General features: G+C 42.5%; 1 protein-coding gene across 1 annotated transcript in view; it reads left to right on the forward strand.

Annotated features, from left to right (window-relative positions):
* STK17A (serine/threonine kinase 17a) overlaps positions 1 to 21308 on the forward strand; it is a 37261-nt gene extending 15953 nt beyond the window's left edge. Inside the window, exons 3-7 of the mRNA XM_027539209.1 lie at positions 6207 to 6351; positions 15865 to 15991; positions 18996 to 19044; positions 19132 to 19311; positions 19752 to 21308. Coding sequence (XP_027395010.1) covers positions 6207 to 6351; positions 15865 to 15991; positions 18996 to 19044; positions 19132 to 19311; positions 19752 to 20076 — 826 coding nt within the window. The 3' untranslated portion in view covers positions 20077 to 21308. The remainder of the gene's footprint in view (positions 1 to 6206; positions 6352 to 15864; positions 15992 to 18995; positions 19045 to 19131; positions 19312 to 19751) is intronic.
* The last annotated feature ends 535 nt before the right edge of the window (positions 21309 to 21843 follow it).

Here is a 21843-nt window from a genome sequence, read left to right on the forward strand (position 1 = left end):
AAAATGGGATTGTTCTGTTGATTTCTCTTTCTGATAGTTCATTGTTAGTATATAAAAGGAACACATTGACTTCAGTATACTGATTTTGAATGCTACAACTGAATTTATTTACAAATTTTAGAACAAGATTTTATGTGTGAGAAAAATACCAGATTAATAATTCAACCTAAGATCACACGACAAGTAGTAGAGCTACAATTTAGCATAAGAGTATGCGAGTCCAAAGCCTTTAGCCATGAGCTGTGCACCTTTACTCCAAGGGAGAGGCTCAGGAGTGCCCTTGGAGGAGACATTTAGCATTATATACTAGCCGTCATTGCCTTACTCAGGATTTTTCAGGTTGTTTGGACCACATCCCATGCTTTTCTGTCTGACTTCTGTCTCATCTACTGCTAGCACTCCAACCTCACCTTCCATTCTGGGCACACTTTTTTCTCAGTTCTTTAAGATGTCACTGCACTGTCCCCTGCCTTACATTGCTTATGATGAAGTCGGCGTTGATTCTTAATTCCCCTGTACATGTGCCTTTTTAAAGATTTTTCTCTTTCACTCTGGTTTTCAGCAATTTGTGCAAATGTGCCTTGATTTTCTTTGTTTATCTTGCTTGGGGTTTATTGAGCTATGTGGATCTTTTAGTTTTTAACAGATTTGGGGATTTTTCACCCATTATTTTTAAGAGATATTTTTCTTCCCCCACTTATCTTGTTCCTTCAATTACAGTGTGTTAAACTGTTCAATCCCTGGGTTCAGAAGATCCCCTGGAGGAGGGCATGGCAGCCCACTCCAGTATTCTTGCCTGGAGAAGCCCCATGGACAGAGGTACCTGGCAGGCTACAGTCCATGGGGGGTCGCAAAGAGTCAGACATGACTGAGCAACTAAGCACAAACTGTTCCATATTGTCGCTCAAATCCCTTTGTTGTTGATTTCCTTTAGGATTGACTGGTTTGACCTCCTTTCGGTCCAAAGGACTGTCAAGAGTCTTCTCCAGCACCACAGTTTGAAAGCGTCAATCCTTTGGTGCTCAGCGTTCTTTGTGGTCCAACTCTCACATCTGTACATGACTGCTGGAAAAACCATAGCTTTGACTATACAGACCTTTGTCTGCAAAGTAATGTTCTTTAACATTCTATCAAGGTTTCTCATAACTCAGGTCCCTTGGTCTTGTTTATTATTTTCTCCACCCCACCACCCATACTTTAGACAGATGGCTTCCATTTCTGTCTCCAGATTTGCTGGTTCTTCTGTAGGGTCTGATCTGCTCTAAAGCTGGGTGAAATCTTCACTATAAGTGTTTTTGTTTTTGTTTTATCTCTAGCAGTTCCATTTGGTTCTTTTCATACTTTCTATCTCCTTGTTATGTTCATATTTTACTCTAAATCCCTGGGTGTATATATAATACCTGTTTTAAAGTCCTTACCTAGCAATTCCATCATCTCTGGGTCTGTTTCTATTTTCCTGTTAGTTGTAAGTTGTGGCATTTTCAGATGGCTAGTAATTTTTGGAAGGATGCCAGACGTTTAGAATGGCATAGTGCTTGGGTGGATTTTATGATCTTCCACTAAAAGAATGGTGGTGTTTGTTTTGGCAGGCAGTTAAGTTACTTGTGGATCAGCCTTATTAGTGCAGGTCTAGGAGAACTTTAGCCTTTAATAAGACTATAATATGGCATCCTGGGGGGTCTGCTGAATGCCCCAGGTGCTTGGCATGGTTTTTCTACTCAAAATGGGCAACATTCAAATATCTTCTGTCCTCTGTGAATGCTAAGAATTGTTCAGCTTATGATTTCCTGGCAGTTTTTTGCCTGACCTCACAGTTTTACCCAGTGAATGTACATATAAGTATCTTGTCTAAGACTCTGGGATATGACCGAACAGATGTCTACAGATCTCTCTCTGTGTAGAACCCTCCTCCCTGGTACTCTGCTTATGAGATCCAGCTGCCTTAGCCTTGCCCAACTCCCTACCTTCTCAGCTTAGCAAGGCTGCCTGCCATATTCTGCTTGGGTTCCTCCCCTGCCCTGTACCACAGTCCATAAATTACCTCCAAGCAGGAAGTAAAATGAAAGTAGCTCATTCATGTCCAACTCTTTGTGGCCCCATGAACTATACAGTCCATGAAATTCTCTCGGCCAGAATACTGGAGTGGGTAGCCTATCCCTTCTCCAGGGGATCTTCCCAACCCAGGTCTCCCACATTGCAGGCGGATTCTTTACCAACTGAGCTATAAACTGAGCATAGAACTCAGCTTGTTTGTGCCCCCACCTCAGGGATAATGGTCTTAAGTGCCTGTTGTTGATATGTCTGAAAATAGTTGATTCATGTACTTGGCTAGAGTACATTCATTGTTCATGGCTAGAGAGCAAGTTCCATAGCATTGGGCTGCAAGGGGAAGTAGCTACGTATCCTTCTGGAGTATATCCTGTATTTTCACACCACCCTTATATGTGTCCACACTTCCTGGTATGGACTCTTTGGGGTTATTTGTTTTTTGGGTTTTTTTGAGTCTTTATTGAGTTTGTTGCAGTATTGCTTCTGTTTTAAGTTTCGGGGTTTTGGCCTTGAGACATATGGGATCTTAGCTCCCCAAGCAGGGATCCCACCCACATCCCCTGCATTGGAAAGGGAGGTCTCAACCACTGGATCACCAGGGAAGTCCCCTCACTCTTGGCCATTTCATCTAGTGGATTCCTGTTCATTCTTCAAGACTGAGAATAAGTATCATCTTTCTAATATTTTTTTCCTTCCAATTAATTGCTCACTTGCTAAATTATCAATAACTTGATGTGTAATTTCATACCTATATATACTTATGCATTTGTTGTTGTTTAGTCAATAAGTGGTGTCCAGCTCTTTGCAACCCCGTGGACTGTAGCCCACCAGGCTGCTCTGTTCATGGGACTTCCCAGGCAAGAATACTGGAGTAGGTTGTCATTTCCTCCTCCAGGGGATCTTCCATATTCTTAAAAATATCTTTCATTTTTTTCTTCGCCACTAGTACAAGAAATCTCATACATACTTATTCATAATTTATCTCTTTATCCCTAGCACATAGCACAGGGCCTCTAATATATTTGAATGATATTTGTTAAATTTGAATAGTGAGGGAGTAAAGATCCATGCTGGGCCTCTAAGCAGGATAGAAATGGAAATGCTAGTTTAGATAGAAAAAGGAGTGTTTGGTGTGAGGTTGGGAGCTATGAGCTCACTAAGGTGTAGGCTACCAGGGGAACTCAGTTACTCTTACCTTCTAAACATCATTTATATGACTCTGAATAATGTAAACAAAGAGATACTTATAATTTTCTGAGGACCACTAGAAAGTTGAGACTCCTAGATCTTAATATTTTCTATAAAAATAGTTTTAGTAAAATTTTTTGAAAAAGCCTTCAGTTATTTCTGTGAAAAATATTTGGATAAAAAGTTACATGAATTAAACTTAGTTTCTGAATAATTTAAAGTCATGGAAAATAAGCACTACTAGAGCACTACAATAAAACTGGAAATTTTGCTGTAGTGAAAGATGGGCCCAGCAAAATTCTTCCTGCTGCTCTAGCTTCTGTGTGAATGAAGGTGCTTTGTGCAAAGCAGTTGTTAATATTTTTGTATTTTCTGTTGCCACACTCGACAGATGCCTTTACCATCTCAGGTTGTTCCATAGTAAAGCTTCACTTGGTTCATGAGTTAAAATGACAGCTGGTTAACGGGTCCGGCTTACATGTAAACAGGGTAAAATGACTTGCGACTGTACACTGTACCTAGAGGGGTGCATAAGCCGTGCTGATCACTGAAGGCTCGCTTACGTAGCTTCTTTACAGTAGTCTCTGTTTGAAGTGTTGGATTGGCCAAAAAGTTCTTTCAAGTCTTTTTTTTGTTTGTTTGTTTGTTTTTTCCTTTTTCCCCATAAGATCCTGTGGCAAAACCCATTGGCCAACCCAATATAGCCTTCAGAATTTTTAGAAAACTAATTTTGCCCTTCATATCTTGTGTTTGGGAAAACAGAGGAAACCCTTTTGTTAAAGCAAGAATGAGTGAATAGCTAGTGGAAAAGACTAATAATAAATTGTTCTTAATCTTAGGTAAAGAGATTCTTGAATTTATGTAAATCAAGCTCTATTCAGTTTTATTGTGGATGGTAGTGTTGAGCTGAGGGGTCCAGAGGACAGGAAATTGAGATTGAGAAACTTTCTGGCAACCAAAAGACAGTTCTGTCTCAGCTGAGGAGCAGAGGCCCTCCTGAGTGTACTCTGCAGATTGTCGCCTGTATGTGCAGAGCGCCTGTGCTCTGACTGTGCATCACGCCCTGGTGCGTCTGTAGCTGCTGGGGACCGAGTGGACTCAGCTCATCTTAGCGCCCTGTTCACAGCAGACAGCACTGTCAGGCTGTCATGAATTTACTGTTTTTTGTGTGTGCTGTAAATGCTCACTATTTCCTTTCTTTCAAATTAAATAGTACTTTTAACTTTGCCTGAATATGTCATGGCCATTTTACAGTTAATTACATAAAAATTGTTTTGATGCTTTCACATATGGTTTTCTCATACTGTAATGAAAACATAACAAGAGTCAGTTGTATACGTTTAACCAGAATGAAAATCTAAACCAGTCAATGAGTTATTTTCTTCTGCTCTTATCACCTGCAGTTCTTTAACTAAACTTAATAGGTTCTTATATGATTTTTGTGAAAATTTTTATTTCCTTATCTAGACACAATTTGGAGAATAGGTTGCCCTAACAAAAAAGAAAGAGAAGAACCAAGTTACCTTATGAAAAGGAAATGAATGAGCAGCTTTTGTTTGACAGAAGCATGGCTGCCTGGTGTTATATAGTTCACATTAATTCTGTAGCAACTTCATGGATGCAACCCAGTCTTTTTTTTTTTTTTTTAAACACAGAAAGGAAAATTTGAAGTGTGACATGAGTTGTCATTTATGGTAAGGAAAAATTGTTTAAATATGGAACTTCTGCTGAAAGGAAAGGAAAAATTATAAATGATTTTTTTAATTAGCAAAATTATTCAGAGGGCAAAAATAGAAACCGAGTTGCTTTGGCCAGAGGGTGGGAGAAACCAGAAGTCCATGCTGCTCTGTGAGCCTGTCATAGCTACCACAGTCTAAGAAGCACAGTCCCTTCACCCAGCACTTTTCTCCCAGTATCCAAGTTGCCAAGACTGCGGGCCCAGGAGCAGACCAGAACATTCATGCACCTTCTCATCACGACGTTGTCTATAATCATGAATAATTAGACCAAAAAAAAAACTTAAATCTCTTTCAAAGGGGAATAGCTAAGTAAATTATGAGGTTTTTAAAATTATTTTATTGAGGCATACTTTACATAGTATATAATTCCCAGGCTTCACGTGTGTAATTCAGTGGGTTTTAGTAAGTTTACCAAGTTGTACAACCATCACAGTAAACCCATTTTGAAACATTTGTATGCTTTCAGTAGCATCCTCATGCACATTACACCCCCCTGCCCAGGCAGCTATTTCTGTGCTCTCTTTCTCTATAAATTTGCCTTTGGGGACGTTTCATATAGAAACTATGGTTTATCTATTCACAAGGTTGCAGAAATGAAAAATCATGAGGTGGGTAGATTAAAAAAACCCATCATGGAAAAAACACATAAGCCATGTTTAAAAAAAAGTTAAGAATCAGTAGAATGTGTCCTGTGTTACCATTTATGTGTTCTTTAAAAATGCATGAAACTGATACTTTTGTATGCATTTTAAGTGTGGTTTTTAAAAACAAAACTGCAAGGATGGAGTATGCCCACATGCTAAGAGCATGCCTCCAGGTGTGGCTCTTGGATTGGGGAATGGCTTGTCAATGGAAGGTATTTGCTTTATTTTCATTATTTGCATTTTTTGCAAAAATAATGTTTTTATGTATTTTGTAACCAAAGATTCTTGAAATATTTTTACTTGAAACTTTGTTAATATATTTTACCATTTAGGTTTAGTTCTTAAAGTTCTTAAGCTGTTTTTATTTAGCTTTGGAAATGCTAAAATGAGCTCATATTAAAGATTTTACTGTTTATTTTAAAAAATGGATTTCAGCATGTAAATAGACAAAAGTTTACTACACACATTCAAATTAATAGTCTATCTAAATAAGAATTCCTAGTGTGTATAAATATTAGAAACAAAAAGACTCAACTATTTTCAGTGAGTCCTTTTCCTCTTAAATTGTGCTTCTCCTCTTTTCTAGTGCGGCTGGAGGTGAAATCTTTGACCAGTGTGTTGCAGATAGAGATGAAGCCTTCACGGAAAAAGATGTTCAGAGACTCATGAGGCAGATTTTAGAAGGTGTTTGCTTCCTACACGCTCATGATGTCGTTCATCTTGATTTGAAGGTAAGAAAACTGAATCACTTTCCAGTTTTAAGGCTGCTGGAAAATCATACCCCAGATGTGAAGTGTTTCACAGTGATTTATTCAAACATTTGTCAGGTCTGCATGTGTCATTGGGTTACAAGGAAGTAAGAGTTGAATCTTTATTCTTATCCTCTAGCCAGTGTTTCAGGGAGAATATGCACACGTGTGTACCTGGGAAGATAAATAGTGACATGTTGCCCTAGAAATGGAGCTTCAGCAATATTTCTGGGTGGGTGCAGGCTTCCTGGTGGAGACAGGGCTTGAAACGCTGGTGCTGGTGGTTTAGTTGCTCAGTCATGTCTGACTCTGTGGACTTCCTGGTGATGCCAATCCTGGGGATCCAGGCGCCACCCACAATTACTGCTGGATGGCACGCTCTGACACCTTACACACATGATGCTGTACACACGCCATACTGCAGGAGTGTCAAAAGTGGGCGGTTACACCGCAGTAGACATGGGAGTGCTTGTGGGACGTTTTTTGAAGGCAGGTGTGGACACGTGTGCACCCACATGTGGTCCCAGGAGGCTGATGCTGCAGTGGCCTTAGAGGTCATCTGGTGAAACCCTGAGAGCATGCACCAGGCCGCTGGAGCTCTTGTTTTTTCCCCTGAATGTATCGTGTGCATTAGAAATTCAAAAATCCTCTCTGCAAGACATAGCCACCCATGCTTCCCAAGGGAACACTTGACAGGAAGGGATGGTCTTTGCAGTCCAGGCTTCAGTGAACTCAGACTTTTAAGAAGCCTCAGTATCACACAGTGCAAAAAAAATTCCCCAAAGTTGTGTTTGTGCTGAGCCTTCTCTCATGTTTGGTGTTACACACTCAACTTTGTAAAATCATACATTTAATTTTATGACATTTTGCTAGTTTTATGATGTAGAAAGGACCTCCACGAACAGAACCCCAATTTAAATAATATCACACCTTTAGGAAATGAGCTCTCAATTTATGACAGCTCCACCTGTGACATTATCCAGACTAGAAACTAATTAAGTAGCGAGTCAGACAGGTTGCCGACACCGTGTGTCATGCATCTTTGATGTTACTTGAAAGCAGTCAAGGGTGAATATTAAGTTCTTGACTACCAGGTTCGACTGTGTATTTACACAAGGAAATTATATCCCTTTCTCCCCAATACACTCAGTATAAATTGTATTCCTTTCTCCCCAGTATACTCGGTATAGAATACTTTCCAGATTTAATAGAGGCTTTGATGATGGGCCTTTGATGTTGGAAACAGGACTCTTCCATGTTTCCCAGACCCAGAGGAGCTTGAAGACAAGGGGCCCGGAGGGTTCTCAGCCTCTCTCCTGCCCTCTCGCTCTTCACACATGTAGTCCAGCTTGGCTCCTAGTGAACTGTGGAGGGAAAGGTCAGAGGTGGGGTTGGAAAGGCAGCCATGCAGACGGGAATGGTTTCTACCAAAAGGTCATTCCCAAGTTGGCTTCCATGACCCTTGTGAGCCTGGACAAAGAGTGTCTACTGTCCTTTTAACAGCCATCTGCCCAGTGACAGTGTGTTTATAATGTTGACTCTCAGTCTTGATAAGAGCTTGAGAGACTAAGCTACAGAGCTAAATGTATACTTGGTGTGTGCTAAGTTACTTCAGTTGTGTCTGACTCTTTGTAACCCCATGACTGTAGCCCGCCAGGCTCCTCTGTCCATGGGATTCTCCAGGCAAGAATACTGGAGTGGGTTGCCATTTCCTTCTCCAGGGGATCTTCCTGACAGGGATCAAACCCTCATCTCTTATGTCTCCTGCATTGGCAGGCGGGTTCTTTACCACTTGTGCCACCTGGGAAGCCCTGTAAAAAATGATAACCCCGATATATATGGTAACTTTGAGTCATTAGACCATTTTTATTGCCCATGATGATGAAAATGGGCAATTCTTGTCCCAGAGACAGAAGTTAGTTAGTTAGGCAACTATTAGATTTTCCCCTGTGAAAAGAGATAATTGCAAGAATGGGAAATACACTCTTCAGTAGGTAAGAACCCGGGCAGTCAGTTTGCCCAAAGACTGATTCACTGAAGACCCTCAGCAAGATGCAGGCAGGCCTCAGAGAAGTCGCAGGTTTGCTTCCAGACACCACAGTAAAGTGAATATCTCAATAAAGAAAGTTTCACTATCTTTCCCAGTGCCAAGGTTATTGATCACAGATCAGCACGACAAATATAATGAAAATGTGTGAGGTATTTCAAGGATTACCAAAACATTCAGAGTCAGGACAAAGCTCAAGTCTCAAAATCATTTCAGTAATGTGAGCTGGTCCTGGGCGTAGTGGCCTGCTTTTACATCAGCCAGGAGGAGGACTGACCAAAAGGGGTACAAATGTCAGTCTTAAAACCCAAGGTTGGGTCCAGTGGTTTAGGCTCTGCACTTCCAATACAGGGGACGCAGGCTCGAGGCTTGATCCTTGGTCGAGGTGCTAAGATCCCACATAGTTCGAAAAAATAAAAGTCAAAAAATAACCAAGGCTCTTTGTGTTCCACTGGTCTTATATTGGTCAGATCGTTCACCGTTCTGTACTAGGTGTTCAGTCATTAAACCTGCCCCCACTGCCATGTGTATGATGGGAAGGAGAGGAGCAGCCTCGGCATTAGAAGCTGAAACTTTTCCATTTGAGATTTAAATTGATTACTGAAAGTTTAGGCATCAGCGTTTTACTTGAAAGATTGGTATCATGTAACATTTCTAAACAATTCCTCCAATTTATTTAGGCAGGATTATTAACCTGTTTCTGTATTTTGACCTGGGTTTTAGAGCATAAAAAGTCAATTAAACTTTCATTGCCTGATAAAATGTTGCTCAAAATTTTGTCCATGGTATCTTAAGCTTTATTGAGCAGATTAGCCTCAACTTTACAATGGTCTTATCCAGTGGTGACTCTCAGTAAATGGTAAGTAGACAATGTGCAGAGGTGAAGATACCCAGGTAAAGAAAAGGATTCCCACTTGAAGCTGAGAAATAAGATTTTGGGAAGGTGTCTCTATTCCCGTTGTCTGAGGATGGTTTGTATGTTTCCTGTGTATTCCACTCCCATTACCCCTCAGTGGACCTTCTTTCTTTCTTTCTTTCTATTCGGGATGAGTGCATCTTAAATTAGAATTAAGTATTGTGAGCCACAGCCTTGATCATGAACTGGATTCTACAAAAAGGAGAACTGACTGAGCTGTGAATTTTAAGGTCCTTATCTTTGTTTTTAGCACTTATTTTCACTTATGGAAGTGGATTTATTTCTCCATCAGAGACTGATGGAAACTATAGTCCTTTATTTAGAGGAGTAAGTTCTACTTTAAAAATGTACTGGTGGTCAAACCAGGGCACAGTTGGTCGAGAGGACACAAAAAACATAACTGAAATTCCATGAAATGGCTGTGATTTTATTATGAGATGTGTGTTTTCTCTAGTAATCTCTTTCAAGGGTTTAAGGTCTCTCACTTTGGCAGATCATGGACACTTGTGACTAAGCCTCAATTTCAACTACTACAGTAACATTCTAATAATTTGGTCACACAAATACAGAATTTATTGCATTACCACTCGACCAGCAAGCTTTTGAATAACAACTAAAGAAAGCAGTTCCCAGGGAATATAAAGGGTAAACCATCTGTAAGGGAAAACATTTAAGGGAATAAATGGCATTTACAGACATCCCCAGAATGAGCATGTCTTACTAATCACAAATGACCCTTCAGATCCAGTGATAAGCAGTACTTCTCTCGGTGTTTTTGGTGTACTGGGAAGGGTGAAGCATGCGCAGTGATGAACATATATTCAGAGCCAAACGCCTCTCATCTAATTTGCCTGAAAAATGACATTTGATTGTAAGTAGTATTTCTTTATTAAAAAATGACATTTGATTGTAAGTAGTATTTCTTTATTGTAATAAAATTACAGTTGCTTTGAGAAGTCGGGGACTTACAATCACAGTGCTGTATAGGATTTTTTCCCCTGAAAAATTAGCTAGAAGCTAAGTAACAAAGAGAACGTGGCTTTATAAGGAGGTTTATGTTATCAAAACCTCATTGCAAAGAGAAATTGATTCTAACACTGGTCAGTTAAGCTTCTCAGTCTTTGGGGGTAGGAGAGCGCTTTATCTGGTTTGGGTGTTTATAACCATGGAGCACGCCTCTGCAATGGAGACTTCTGTAGTGACAGCAGTTTGTTGTTTTAGTTTTTTATTCAGTTTCAGGTGTTTACTGTAGCCAAATTTTTTGTAATTTAAAAAACAAAACAGGTTTTTATACAAAATTAGAGATAATACTGGCCACAGTATGGTTTTTTCAGTATAGGCAGAAAAGCCTTAGTTATTCTATGAATTTGTTTTCGGAATAAACTCTCATTCCATTAAATTGCATAGTGGTAATAATTAGCACATTGAGTAAGAGACACTCAGAATTCTCTGACCATTTCTTGGGGTGTCATTTGAATCTTTTTCCCCCTCTTAAGGAGTTTATGGCTGCACCATCAATCCAGTGCCACTGGCTGCGTGGTGCCGAACTGAAATGGGCTCCAAGTGTGAAGTCCACACCAGAGCTCCGAGACTTGGTGTGAAAAAAAAAGTAAAATATTTCAATAATTTTGCATATTAGTTACCTGTTGAAGGTATGGACTTTTAGATAAATTGAGTTAAATGAATATATTTAATTTCACCCATTTCATTTACTTTTTGTAATATGGGTGCTAGGTAATTTTAGGCTGCATTCTGTGACTCACATGACCTTTCTGTAACAGGACAGCACTGGTTTCAAGGGGATCAGGAGATGTTTAAGCTAAAACAACCGGTACTATATCTCTTAGCCTCTCCATTCATTTTTCCGCCTACTGTAAGCTAGTTTTTTCTCCCACAACTTTACCGAAAGTTACATTCTCCGAGTTCCTTCATGGTCCTCGTTCTTCCTCTTGTCCTGTTTGATGGAGCGATTCTTCATGGCTCCCCTCCTCTGATGTTACACCTGGGTTCTCACTCTCAGACCAGCTCCTCCTCCTTGATTCTCATTGTGTCCCCTAAACCTAGTTATCAGCAAGCCCTCATCCTGGCCCACTGCTCTTCTGCCACATACACACTTCCTCTTGTTTGTGTCATGCTTAATCTTTCCCGTGTGCTCTTGGCCCCAAAGCCCTGTCCTTGGCCTTGCTCTCTCTCCAGATTGAATTTCCAGCTGTCCTGGGTGGTCCTGAGAAAACTGAAGTGATGGTCCTGTCTGTGGACCTGACGGATCAATCAGCAAATGACAAGAGCTCCCTCTTTCTGTTCTGCATGTCATCAGTCTCAATGGCCTGTGCATTTTGCTTCTAACGTGTGACATCTCTTCTCTTCTCTTTCATTCCATGCTTCATCACACCTGCCTCAGTCTCTCTCCCTCTGGAGGCCTTTAAAAACAGGCTAAAGGCGCGTGTTTTAGAAGGCTGTTCCTGGCCGCAGGCGTGCATCTGGCAGCCCCTGCACGTGCCGTGCTGTGGGATGGCTCCCTGTTGCCCTTTGGCCTGTGGTCATACTTCCCTGGATGCCCTCTTGTCCCTCTCCTCGCTCTGCCTCCTGCCAGGCACTCCTGAATGGCCCACAGAGCCCTGCAGGCCCTGCCCCCAACCCCATTTCCTTCCAGCCTCACACTTGCCTCTCACCTCTGTGTTTGTCTGCAGCTTGCAGTTCTTCCTTTTGCCTCCCCCAACCCCGAGATGCTCCCCCATGACTGACTCCTTCTTAACATTTGTCTCCCTTCAAATACTGCTTCCTCCAGGAAACCTTCCCTGACTGTCCTAGAAACAGCATCCATACTCATACATACTTGAGAGGCATGCTGTCACCCTTTACCCACTCTGGTAGAGCTAAAAATTACCTGGAGTTGTACTATCTATTGGTCCTTATTTGACCTGGTTGGAACGGGGAACACATCTTGTTTTCTGCCATTTCCCCTGGTCACAGCTCACTAGGCAGTCCATGAAACTTGGCTGAGTCAATGGTGAAGTCCTTTTTCCCCCTCAGGGTCTGCTCCCTGGCCTCCTCTGGAACTCTCCAAGGTAGAATCCCTTGCTCTTGTTCATTTAGTGCCCAAGCACTTTGTGGACTGCAGTACTTAACGATGCACAGCAGAGTCAGTTGAGCCTGACAGGCCCATCTGTTTCTCTTCTGATTATGAACTCAGGACAGTAAGGGCTTATTGTTCATAGTCATGTTACCACCTAGCCTGACACGAAGTAGAGACCCTCTCAGGGCTTTTTTGTAGAGTTCCCTTTCTTCATTTACTCAGTGAATACCAGTGCCTGTCTGCTGAGGGCGGGGCCCTGAACCTGGTGATGCCTCAGTGACCAGGGCTGTGGCTCTGGTTCCCACCAAGCTGTAGACTCTTCCCACTCGCCGCTTCTGAATCCAAACTGTGACAGACCTAGAGCACTTTCATAGTAGAAAAGGGTAGGCAGGATGGTTGGGTCAACAGTAAGACACCTTTTCCTTAAATTTTTGTTGTTGTTGTTTGTTTTTAAATGACTTTAAAGAGTTTTTTGTTGGCCATGGGGCACCTGGAATCTTAGTTCCCTGACCAGGGCTCAAACCCGCACCGCTTGCACTGGAAACACGGAGTCTTAACCACTGGCCCACCAGGGAAGCCCTACAACCCCTTTTAAAGAGAGGGCCCATCTGACCTCAGCTTCCTGTGTCATAGCACAGCCCTTCACGACACTGCTTTCCTCCCGTGCTAGGTCCTCTCACCAAGTTGATAGGCAAAGCAGAACAGAGAAGAGTGCTCTAGGTGGGGGACAGGAGGTGTACAGAGATGCTGTTGTGAGAGAGCAGCGCAGGTGTGAGGGGCTGGCAGTGTCCCAGAGCCTCACTCTGCCTGATTGCGGGAAGCAGGTGCATGAGGAGTCTGGGGAGCCGGGCCGGAGCTCGCCCTGCCAGGGGCTTCTGGATCCGTGAGCAGTGGGGACAGCTCACGGATCCAGAAGGAGCTGGGGACAGCTACTGAAAGGGTGTGGGCATGACGCAGAGGACAGAAGACCCTGCTGGCTGCAGTCCGGGCAGTTTTGTGTACAACTAAGCAAACAGTGATGGTAGCTGGAGTTAGCAGCCTGTGGTGGGAGAGAAGGCAAAGTCTGGAAATGCCTGCATCTGGGATTTAAAGTCAGTAGGATATGGTGACAGAATAGCTAGAAGGGAGAGCAGTGGGAGGGAGGAGAGACGGAGCTGCTTCTCAGTGTTGTGTCCCAGCGGCTACGAAGAGCATCACCTGAGATGCCCACAGAGGGGTGGGGGGTCTGACTTGGAAGGAAAATAGGAGTGAGTCTGACTGGAGCTTGTAGAATTTGAGGCGCCTCTGCGACATCATAGGGGAGAGATTAGGTAGGAGTTGGTTGAAGAGATCTGAACCAGAGATGGGGATGGTGACTCCTGAGCTGCGGTGACAGTTCCGCCTGTGGTGCGGGTGGGTGCTGTGTGGCGGGAGTGGGGTGACGGGACGAAGGAGCCTTCAGGTCAGGCTGTGGGGACCCGGCGATTAGCGGGCGGGTAACGGGAGACCGACAACAGAGGGGATAGCAGGAGCCGAGAGTTAGGAGGAGAGCCAGGAGAAAAGGAGTTCACAAGCAGGGAAGGAGCAGTAGAGTCAGGTGCCACTGAGATGGTGCGCAGAAGAGAGCCCCAGCCCTCTAGTGACCCTGCAGATGAGAAGATGGAAGTCGGATGGAGCAGCTGGGTGTGAGTGGAAGGGAAGGTGGGTGACCATCAGTATCACCCTCGAGAGCACAGGTGTGATGGGGGAAATAGGAAATTACCGTTAGAGCAGTTTGTCTTGTATAAGCCTTTGCAGAGGAGACCCACGCACTGTGCCTGGAGTGAGGGGCGAGGATAAATTTGTCAGGCAGTGCGGAACGGGGCTTCCCAAGCAGAGGCAAGGCCGGAGGTGTGTACCACGTGTGTTGTTTAGGGACTACAGCCTGATCGATTGGGAACAGATTCCTCACAGAAGCCCCTGGAGGGGGGCGTGGCAACTCACTCCAGTATTCTTGCCTGGAGAATCCCGTGGACAGAGGAGCCTGGCAGGTACAGCCCATGGGGTCGCCAAGAGTTAGACATGACTAAGTATGCACGCTTCTCAATTTATCTTTGGAAATATTCTTAATAACAAAAGACACTAAATGCAGACCCTTTATGAAGCAAATATAAACTTTCACACCTCATACTTTATTTCAAACAATTCTAATGAATCTTACATTCTAGTCCATAATATATCTGCTTGACTTTTCGCGCTAAAGTGTCTTCTTCAAATGAGTGAAAATGGCTCCAGGAATATGAAGCTTATTGATCTGTGGATTTGGGTAGTGCTCACCATCACCATGTGCATCCACCCCCTACCCCCACTCCATTGGAGTTTTGTGTGTTGCTGAAGAACGGCAGCTGGACAACATAGGGAGAATATCGTGATCAGACTTCCATTATGGGAAGATTATTGTATGAGAAGGATGGGCTGAAGGTAGGGAAAACTAGAGACGCAGGGTCGTGTCCAAGTAGGAAATAATGAAATCCCAGACTTTACGTGGAGGAGATACTGAGGTCTAGGAACTAGAATGAGCATGACTGGAGACTTCATTCGATCTGACAGTGGTAGAAAATGGAGACAGAATTTTATGATGATTCCCACTGTTTGACTTGGGCACTGAGACGGGAATCTGTAACCCGAGGTGTTGACTGCATTGAAGGCCTTGCCCCGAGGCAGAAGCCGAAGGTGTGGCACATTTCAGCCAGATGAAAAGATCTGATTTTAATTGGTGCTGTGAGTCTGGAGAGGACTGAAACTTTGCTGGTAGATAAAATTGCTCAGAAATAGAATGCAGAGTGTCAGGACAATGTCAGTCAGCAAGAGATCTTGAGCAACACCAATACTTAAAAGGAGGACAAAGAAATCCCAAGAAAAGGATCTATAGAGAGGGATCCATAGAAGGAGGGATATATCCAAGAGGGTGTAAGGATGTCCACAAGCTCCTGATTGTCCAGCGGTGAGTGCCTGCAAAATAGTGCCTGCAGGACACCCGGACTTGGTGGGCCTTCGACTATTAAAGATAATGTGCCCTTAGTGAGAGCAGACTGAGCCGAGGGGGCAAATCCTGATTCATCTGGATTGAGAAGTGGTCAAAGGTCTAGTGACCTTGCTTTCAACAGCTCAGCTTTGAGGGAGGGAGTGGATTGGGTAGAAAGAAATTCAGGGTCATAGGGGAGGGTTGTTTTTTTAAATAAGTGGTTTGGTTTTTAAGATAGGAATAGATGCATATTTATGTCCTGAGGAGGAGCTAGCATCAGAGAAGAGATGGTACGAAGCCTCCTGCCTTACACACAGGAAGTGTGCTGTAAGCAGAGCTGTGTAATGAATGACTGTCCACTGGTAAATTTCTCACTCTCAGTTCCACAGGTAAAATCTGTTTTACAGGCTGCCTGTTCTTTTTGCTCTTCATACACAATCATGATTTATTAATTTGGGGGTATCATTTTTTAGCCTCAGAATATTCTGCTGACAAGTGAATCTCCACTGGGTGACATTAAGATAGTGGATTTTGGTCTTTCAAGAATAATGAAGAAGAGCGAAGAACTCCGAGAGATCATGGGCACTCCTGAGTATGTGGGTGAGTATTTGTCAGAGCGGGGTGTGTCTTCTTTTTAGGGACAGGCGTCGCCTTCACCGGGGAGCTCACATGTGCTATGATTAGTGGTGGGGCCAACTTTCCACTGTGTTGAAATTCTGCTGTCAGAGAGCCCTTCGTTTGAGTTAAAAAACGGAAGGCTTTAAAGAGTATGATACCAAATTGGTGCTTCGTTCTAAATGGAGTGGGCTTCCCTTGTGGCTCAGCTGGTAAAGAATCTACCTGCAATGAAGGAGACCTGGGTTCGATCCCTGGGTTGGGAAGGTCCCCTGGAGAAGGGAACAGCAATCCACTCCAGTATGCTGGCCTGGAGAATTCCGTGGAATGTGTAGTCCATGGGGTCGAAGAGAGACACGACTGAGCGACTTTCACTTCACTTAGCAGCATAGGATATCAGGTTATCTGAGGGTGGGAGGATATTGAGCAAGTAAAGGACCTGTTAAGAACTTCAAGTTGGTAACAAACATCGTGAAAGTCGTTGCAAGGCCTGTGACTGCACATGTGTGGGAAATACCGGGTATTCTGCTACACAGATACAGAGGGGAAAGCTCCTGGCAGAAAGAAAAAGGAGAGAGCTGTTCAGGTCAGGAACCATGGCTTCTAGGTTGGTAGATAAAGTAAACTATGACTTTTTTTGATAGACAGGTGGAACACAGAAGGATTAGTGGTTTGAATGAGGTTTAAAAAAGAGACTTCTATAGAAGAGCAAAGCAGTGAAATAATTTAAAGGTTGTGACCGGGGATTACCGTTGTATTTAAAACCTGAGTAGAAACTCTTTATGATGGGAAGACCTTGGATGATGGCAGCCCTGGGAGGAGGAGGATGGCTTTTGTGGCCTCAGGTGAGAGCTGAAGATGAGAGAGAAGACTGTGGCCCTGTCTAGGGGGAAAGGTTTGCCTGCAGGCAGAGGTGTGAAGAGGACAGGAAGTCTCCTCCTAGAAGGCCTGGAGGCTTGGCAAAAAATAGAATGAGAAAGGAGAGTGGTATGTAGAAAGGAAAAAAGGATTCCAGGGCATCCAGAAAGCCCCAGGGCACAGTTAGGGTTGAGAAAAGCAAAGCTATAGGGCTTTTTTTTTTATAGATAGCACAAAAAATAATTTGAAATTTTAAATTGCATTCTAAAGTCCCGATTTGAAACTGCATATCCTTTATTAGGTAATAAAAGATATCACAGGCAGAAAAACATCGTTCAGATATTGGTTTTGGGGTTTTTTTGGTGGACTAGAACACTTAATTTCCTGTATGCTGATTGATAACACCTCCTGACCACAGTGTAAGGGATAGGAAAGTGGCTTAATGTGCTGCTTCAGGGCGAGTAGCCTGATGTGTTAGCCAGCGAGTAGTGGGTGGCCTTGTAAACTGGAAGAAACACAGACAATGCAGACTGAAGGGCTATGGACTAAGACGCCAGCAGGAATTACTGCGCTGAATGAGTTTTGGGCTTTGTTTGCTTGTTTTCCAATGTTTTCTGCTCTGTGGTAAATTCTCAATTTTCTATCAAGAGCTTTTTTCCCTCCAAAAAAATAAAACTTTATTATAAAAAAATAGTATAAGCCCAATTGGGAAAAACTGAAAATAATTCAGGATATAATACAGAAAAGCGTGAGGGCTTTCCTGTCTGCCTTCCGCTGGCCTGCCTTTTAAAGGGGAGTTGAAGCCGCCTCTGCCCCGGTGTGTGCTGCTCCACGCTGGTGAGCTGTGTGACCTCGGTCCCCAAGCCTCTTGGTGCCACACGTCTCTCTGTCCATGAAACAAGGCTGTGCAAGTCCTGCCTCATTGGATCTGCTCAGTGATGCTCTTCTGTCAGTGTTGAGCACATCATAAACACTCAGAAAAGTAACCGATGTTACCTTCTCCCCCTCTACCCACCATCTACTGCTGTCTTGGCTGTTTTACTTTTTCCCGTCCAGTAATTTGGATTTTATGCATTTGATTTTAAATTTCCTAGTAGTTTCTTTTGAAACTTTTAAGTAATATTCATAATCTGTTTCTCAGCTTGGCGTCTTCAGATAGGAGTTGAGGAAATCAGCCCTCCCCACTTCTCCCCCTCATATCCTCCCCCTCCCCCACTTCCTCCCCTCATATTCGGGGGCAGGTTTGACCCCAACTACTAATGCATGTGTGACTTTGAGTGTTTTGGTTTTCCCTGAAACATTTTCATTCCCTTTTTTATTGTAATTACCACAGTTTTGTAGTCTTTGATCTGTTTTTAAATGGATTCAGTACTTAACTGTCTGCATAGCCTGGCCTTCCTATCTGTATACTCGTGAAAAAGAAATCATCTTTGGGTTGACTGGCTTGTATCAGTGAGTAGTTTCCGAGGAGAATTCTCCTGAATTTCCCCTGTGGCCTCGCACACTTGGGGCTGCCCTTCCGTTGCCTTGTCTGGGTGGCAGCGGTCTAGTTAGATGGTAGCAAAGCAGACTGCTCTCTCAGCCCCCTGGAGTTGTCCCTGTTTTCTGTGCATGATGCATGTCATCCGATGCCCAGGCTGTCTTCTACCCTCGGTGACTGACGTTGAGTTAACGGGCATTTTAAAAGCTCACTCCAGCCTCGGCTTAGAGTAGATCAGAGGCAGGTCCAAAAGGGGTCTGGGGGGACGTACTACAGACTCAAGGCGAGATTGAAAAGCAGGAACCTGTTAGAGCTGATTGATACTTGATTAGATAGAGGGTGTGGGAAGAGGGGGGAAGAAAGTAAAAGTTATCACTTTATATGGTAGTATTTATGTATTCAAGTATTTTTTTTTTAATTGCTAGGATCCAGCATTGGAGGTTAGAAGTAAAAAAGGAATTAAGTTAATTACAAATGTCTAGTTAGACTTTACACTAATTCATATTAATTTGATTTATACTGTGAACTTACTTTATTTTAGCCCAAACCTTGATAATGTCATATAGTTTTGAGTATTTAAATTTTTATCTCTAACAGCAAAGTTTACATTTTTCCACAAAACTAAATATTTTCTTTTGTTTCTGCTACTAGCTCCTGAAGTTCTCAGTTATGATCCTATCAGCACGGCAACAGATATGTGGTAAGAATCATTGATGAAAAACTGATCAAATCAGTTTTAAGAAATGAATGTGATACTGATTTTTCTTACCTCTTCATTCTGATTTAGGAGCATTGGAGTGCTAGCATATGTCATGCTGACAGGAATATCGCCTTTCCTGGGCGATGATAAACAGGAAACGTTCCTCAACATCTCACAGATGAATTTAAGTTATTCTGAGGAAGAATTTGATGTTGTGTCTGAGTCAGCTGTTGACTTCATCAAGACACTTTTAGTTAAGAAACCTGAGTAAGTATTCTGATCTTTATCAATTTTTGAGCCATCTACTCTGAACAAAAGCAGATTAACAACTGAAACCCCAAAATGAAGACATGAAAACGTAGACATAAAACTACATTAAAATCTTTGACTTTTTACGTCTGTTGAAAGAAAAGTGGCAGAAATAAAAATGTTTTCAGAAAATGTGAATCGCACCTCAGTGTAACAGATATTTTCCATCTGTTCTTGGTCTTTCAAGGGGGCTTTTCAGAGATAACTTGCTTAAAATACTATTTTTCAACATTATGGGGAACGGTTTTTGCAAGCAAATGCTAAAACTTCCTTTAATTCAGGAACTACAGTAAGATTTTTATCAGCTCTTCCTATGTCCCAAAATTTAATCCCTTAGGCTCTGACTTATGATTGAAGTTTTAAGCCATCTTAAGTGTAAACTGTGTATCCCTATCCAGAGATCGCGCCACTGCAGAGGAGTGTCTGAAGCACCCATGGCTGACTCAGAGCGGTGTTCAGGAGCCTGCTTTCAAGGTCAAAGGGGCCTTAGAAGAAGCACATGCCCTCCAGGAAGCAGATCCTGTGTCTGAAAGTAATTCAGATACTCAGAAGCCAGAAACCGAGGAATCCATCGTAACAGAGGAGCTAATTCTAGTTACTTCATATACTTTAGGACAATGCAGACAGTCTGAAAAAGAGAAAATGGAGCAAAAGGCCATTTCCAAACGATTTAAATTTGAGGAACCTTTGCTACAAGACATTCCAGGAGACTTTATCTACTGAGCAGTATTTCCCTTTAGAACTTTTAAGATTTCTACATTGGAAACATTATTTATGGACTTCTGGCCAAATGGTACATGGACTGAAAGTGGATGACCAGGTATCAGTGATAGAAACTTAAAATAACTTTGTCAAACTTGTGGAGTGAGAGAAATCAAGCCGGATTCATCAAGTGGCCAACGAGGAGGCTTAACGGGTGAAGTTACCTTTTTCTATGTTCTTTTTAAGAAGGGAGATGTTTGAACCATTTCTGCATCCTTCTTCTCCAGAATGAGAATTTGTATGCAAAGACATCTGTATTCACTTTCTGTAAAAATCCAAGTAAAAGTGCCAAAATTAACACCTGTGTAAATCTGTTTTGCATTATTCATATGTATATCTGCATATATATATGTTGATACCTTTACTAAAATTGATACTTTTTCACTTTGGGTTTTTTTAGAGGGAGTAAGATTTTAATTTAAGTATTTTCTAAATTTTTGAGACCTAGAATAAATCCACTAGTTTAAAAGTGTCTTATTTATATATTATTGCTTTATGTTGATTTAATTTGGCTTCTGTTGTCTGTTTTTTCCTCTAATGCTTGTCACCCCATCAGTGAAAAACCCTGGCTAATTTGTTTTTCTTCAACATCACTAGTAAGAGTGGTGTGATTTTTCACCTCTGAAATGGTTCTGGTTTTCAAGGCCAAGGTTAAGTCATCCTGTGATATTCCACCAGTGTCAGCCTGCAGCTCCTTCGTCACACCTTCCTTCATAGACGCATCCCTGCGCAGGTCTGTCACTTTGGTCTCTTAGGAGAGTCACCTCTTACATGATCGGATCAACACAATGGTGCTTTGGTCAGTGAGAAGATGGTATAATGCTGTTTTTGTTAATAAAATCCCTAGGTGTCAGGATAAGAAATAAAGCATATTCATGCTGACCATTGAGCCTCTACTTCTGCTGAGTTGTATTAGCCCCCAAACTATATTGGGAAAATTTACAAAAAGCCAGAATATTTATAAACCTTTACTTTGTTCATAAGCAATTTGACTTTGGAGACTTTGTCATTAGGGAGGTACCCTTCCTTGTCCCCAAAAGACTTAGAATATACTCAGTAGCATTTATTTAGGGTTGAATACTTCAGTTGTATCTGGGCCCCACAGTGAACAGTAAATTCCTATTTTAAAAAATGCAAATGTAAAAGTGGATGCTGTACAACTTAAAGCAACTAAATATCCTTCTTACATGGAACAGTCTGAGAGTCTTTATTTATCTTGTATTAGGTCCTAGTATCAGGTTAATACAACCTGTCTGTGACCTGTATGCCGTGTGTACACGTGTGCTCTGTATTGTGAACTACTCAGGCCAGTCCCTACACAGTCTGCTAGGGAATCATACAATGCTCTCTTCCCAGCCTGGTTGCTCAGTTGTCAGCATCAGGATGATGGGGGCACCAAGCCATCTGTTTTTAGGTCTGTGCAGGGTACCATGCTGGACTTGGACATGCCTGGTCTCCGTGGGCTCCCAGTCCTGCCACGTGAGCATCGCTCACGCTCTGTTGTTCCAATACCATCAGATGAAACTGATTAGGTAGTTCGAACCCTCGGGTTGCACTGTTTTCTCACTAAATTGGCATATTGATTTGTACGGTTTCCTAGAAACGAGCGTTTCTAAACAAGCTCTAGAAAGAGGAAGAGGAAATTCTGCTGCAGTGGCAGTTTTTAGTGAAAACACACGGCCGCAATGCTAAGTCTCAGGTAAGTCTTGAAAAGAGGTAAAATACAAT

Source organism: Bos indicus x Bos taurus, chromosome 4, assembly GCF_003369695.1.
Source record: "Bos indicus x Bos taurus breed Angus x Brahman F1 hybrid chromosome 4, Bos_hybrid_MaternalHap_v2.0, whole genome shotgun sequence".
Lineage (NCBI taxonomy): Eukaryota > Metazoa > Chordata > Mammalia > Artiodactyla > Bovidae > Bos > Bos indicus x Bos taurus.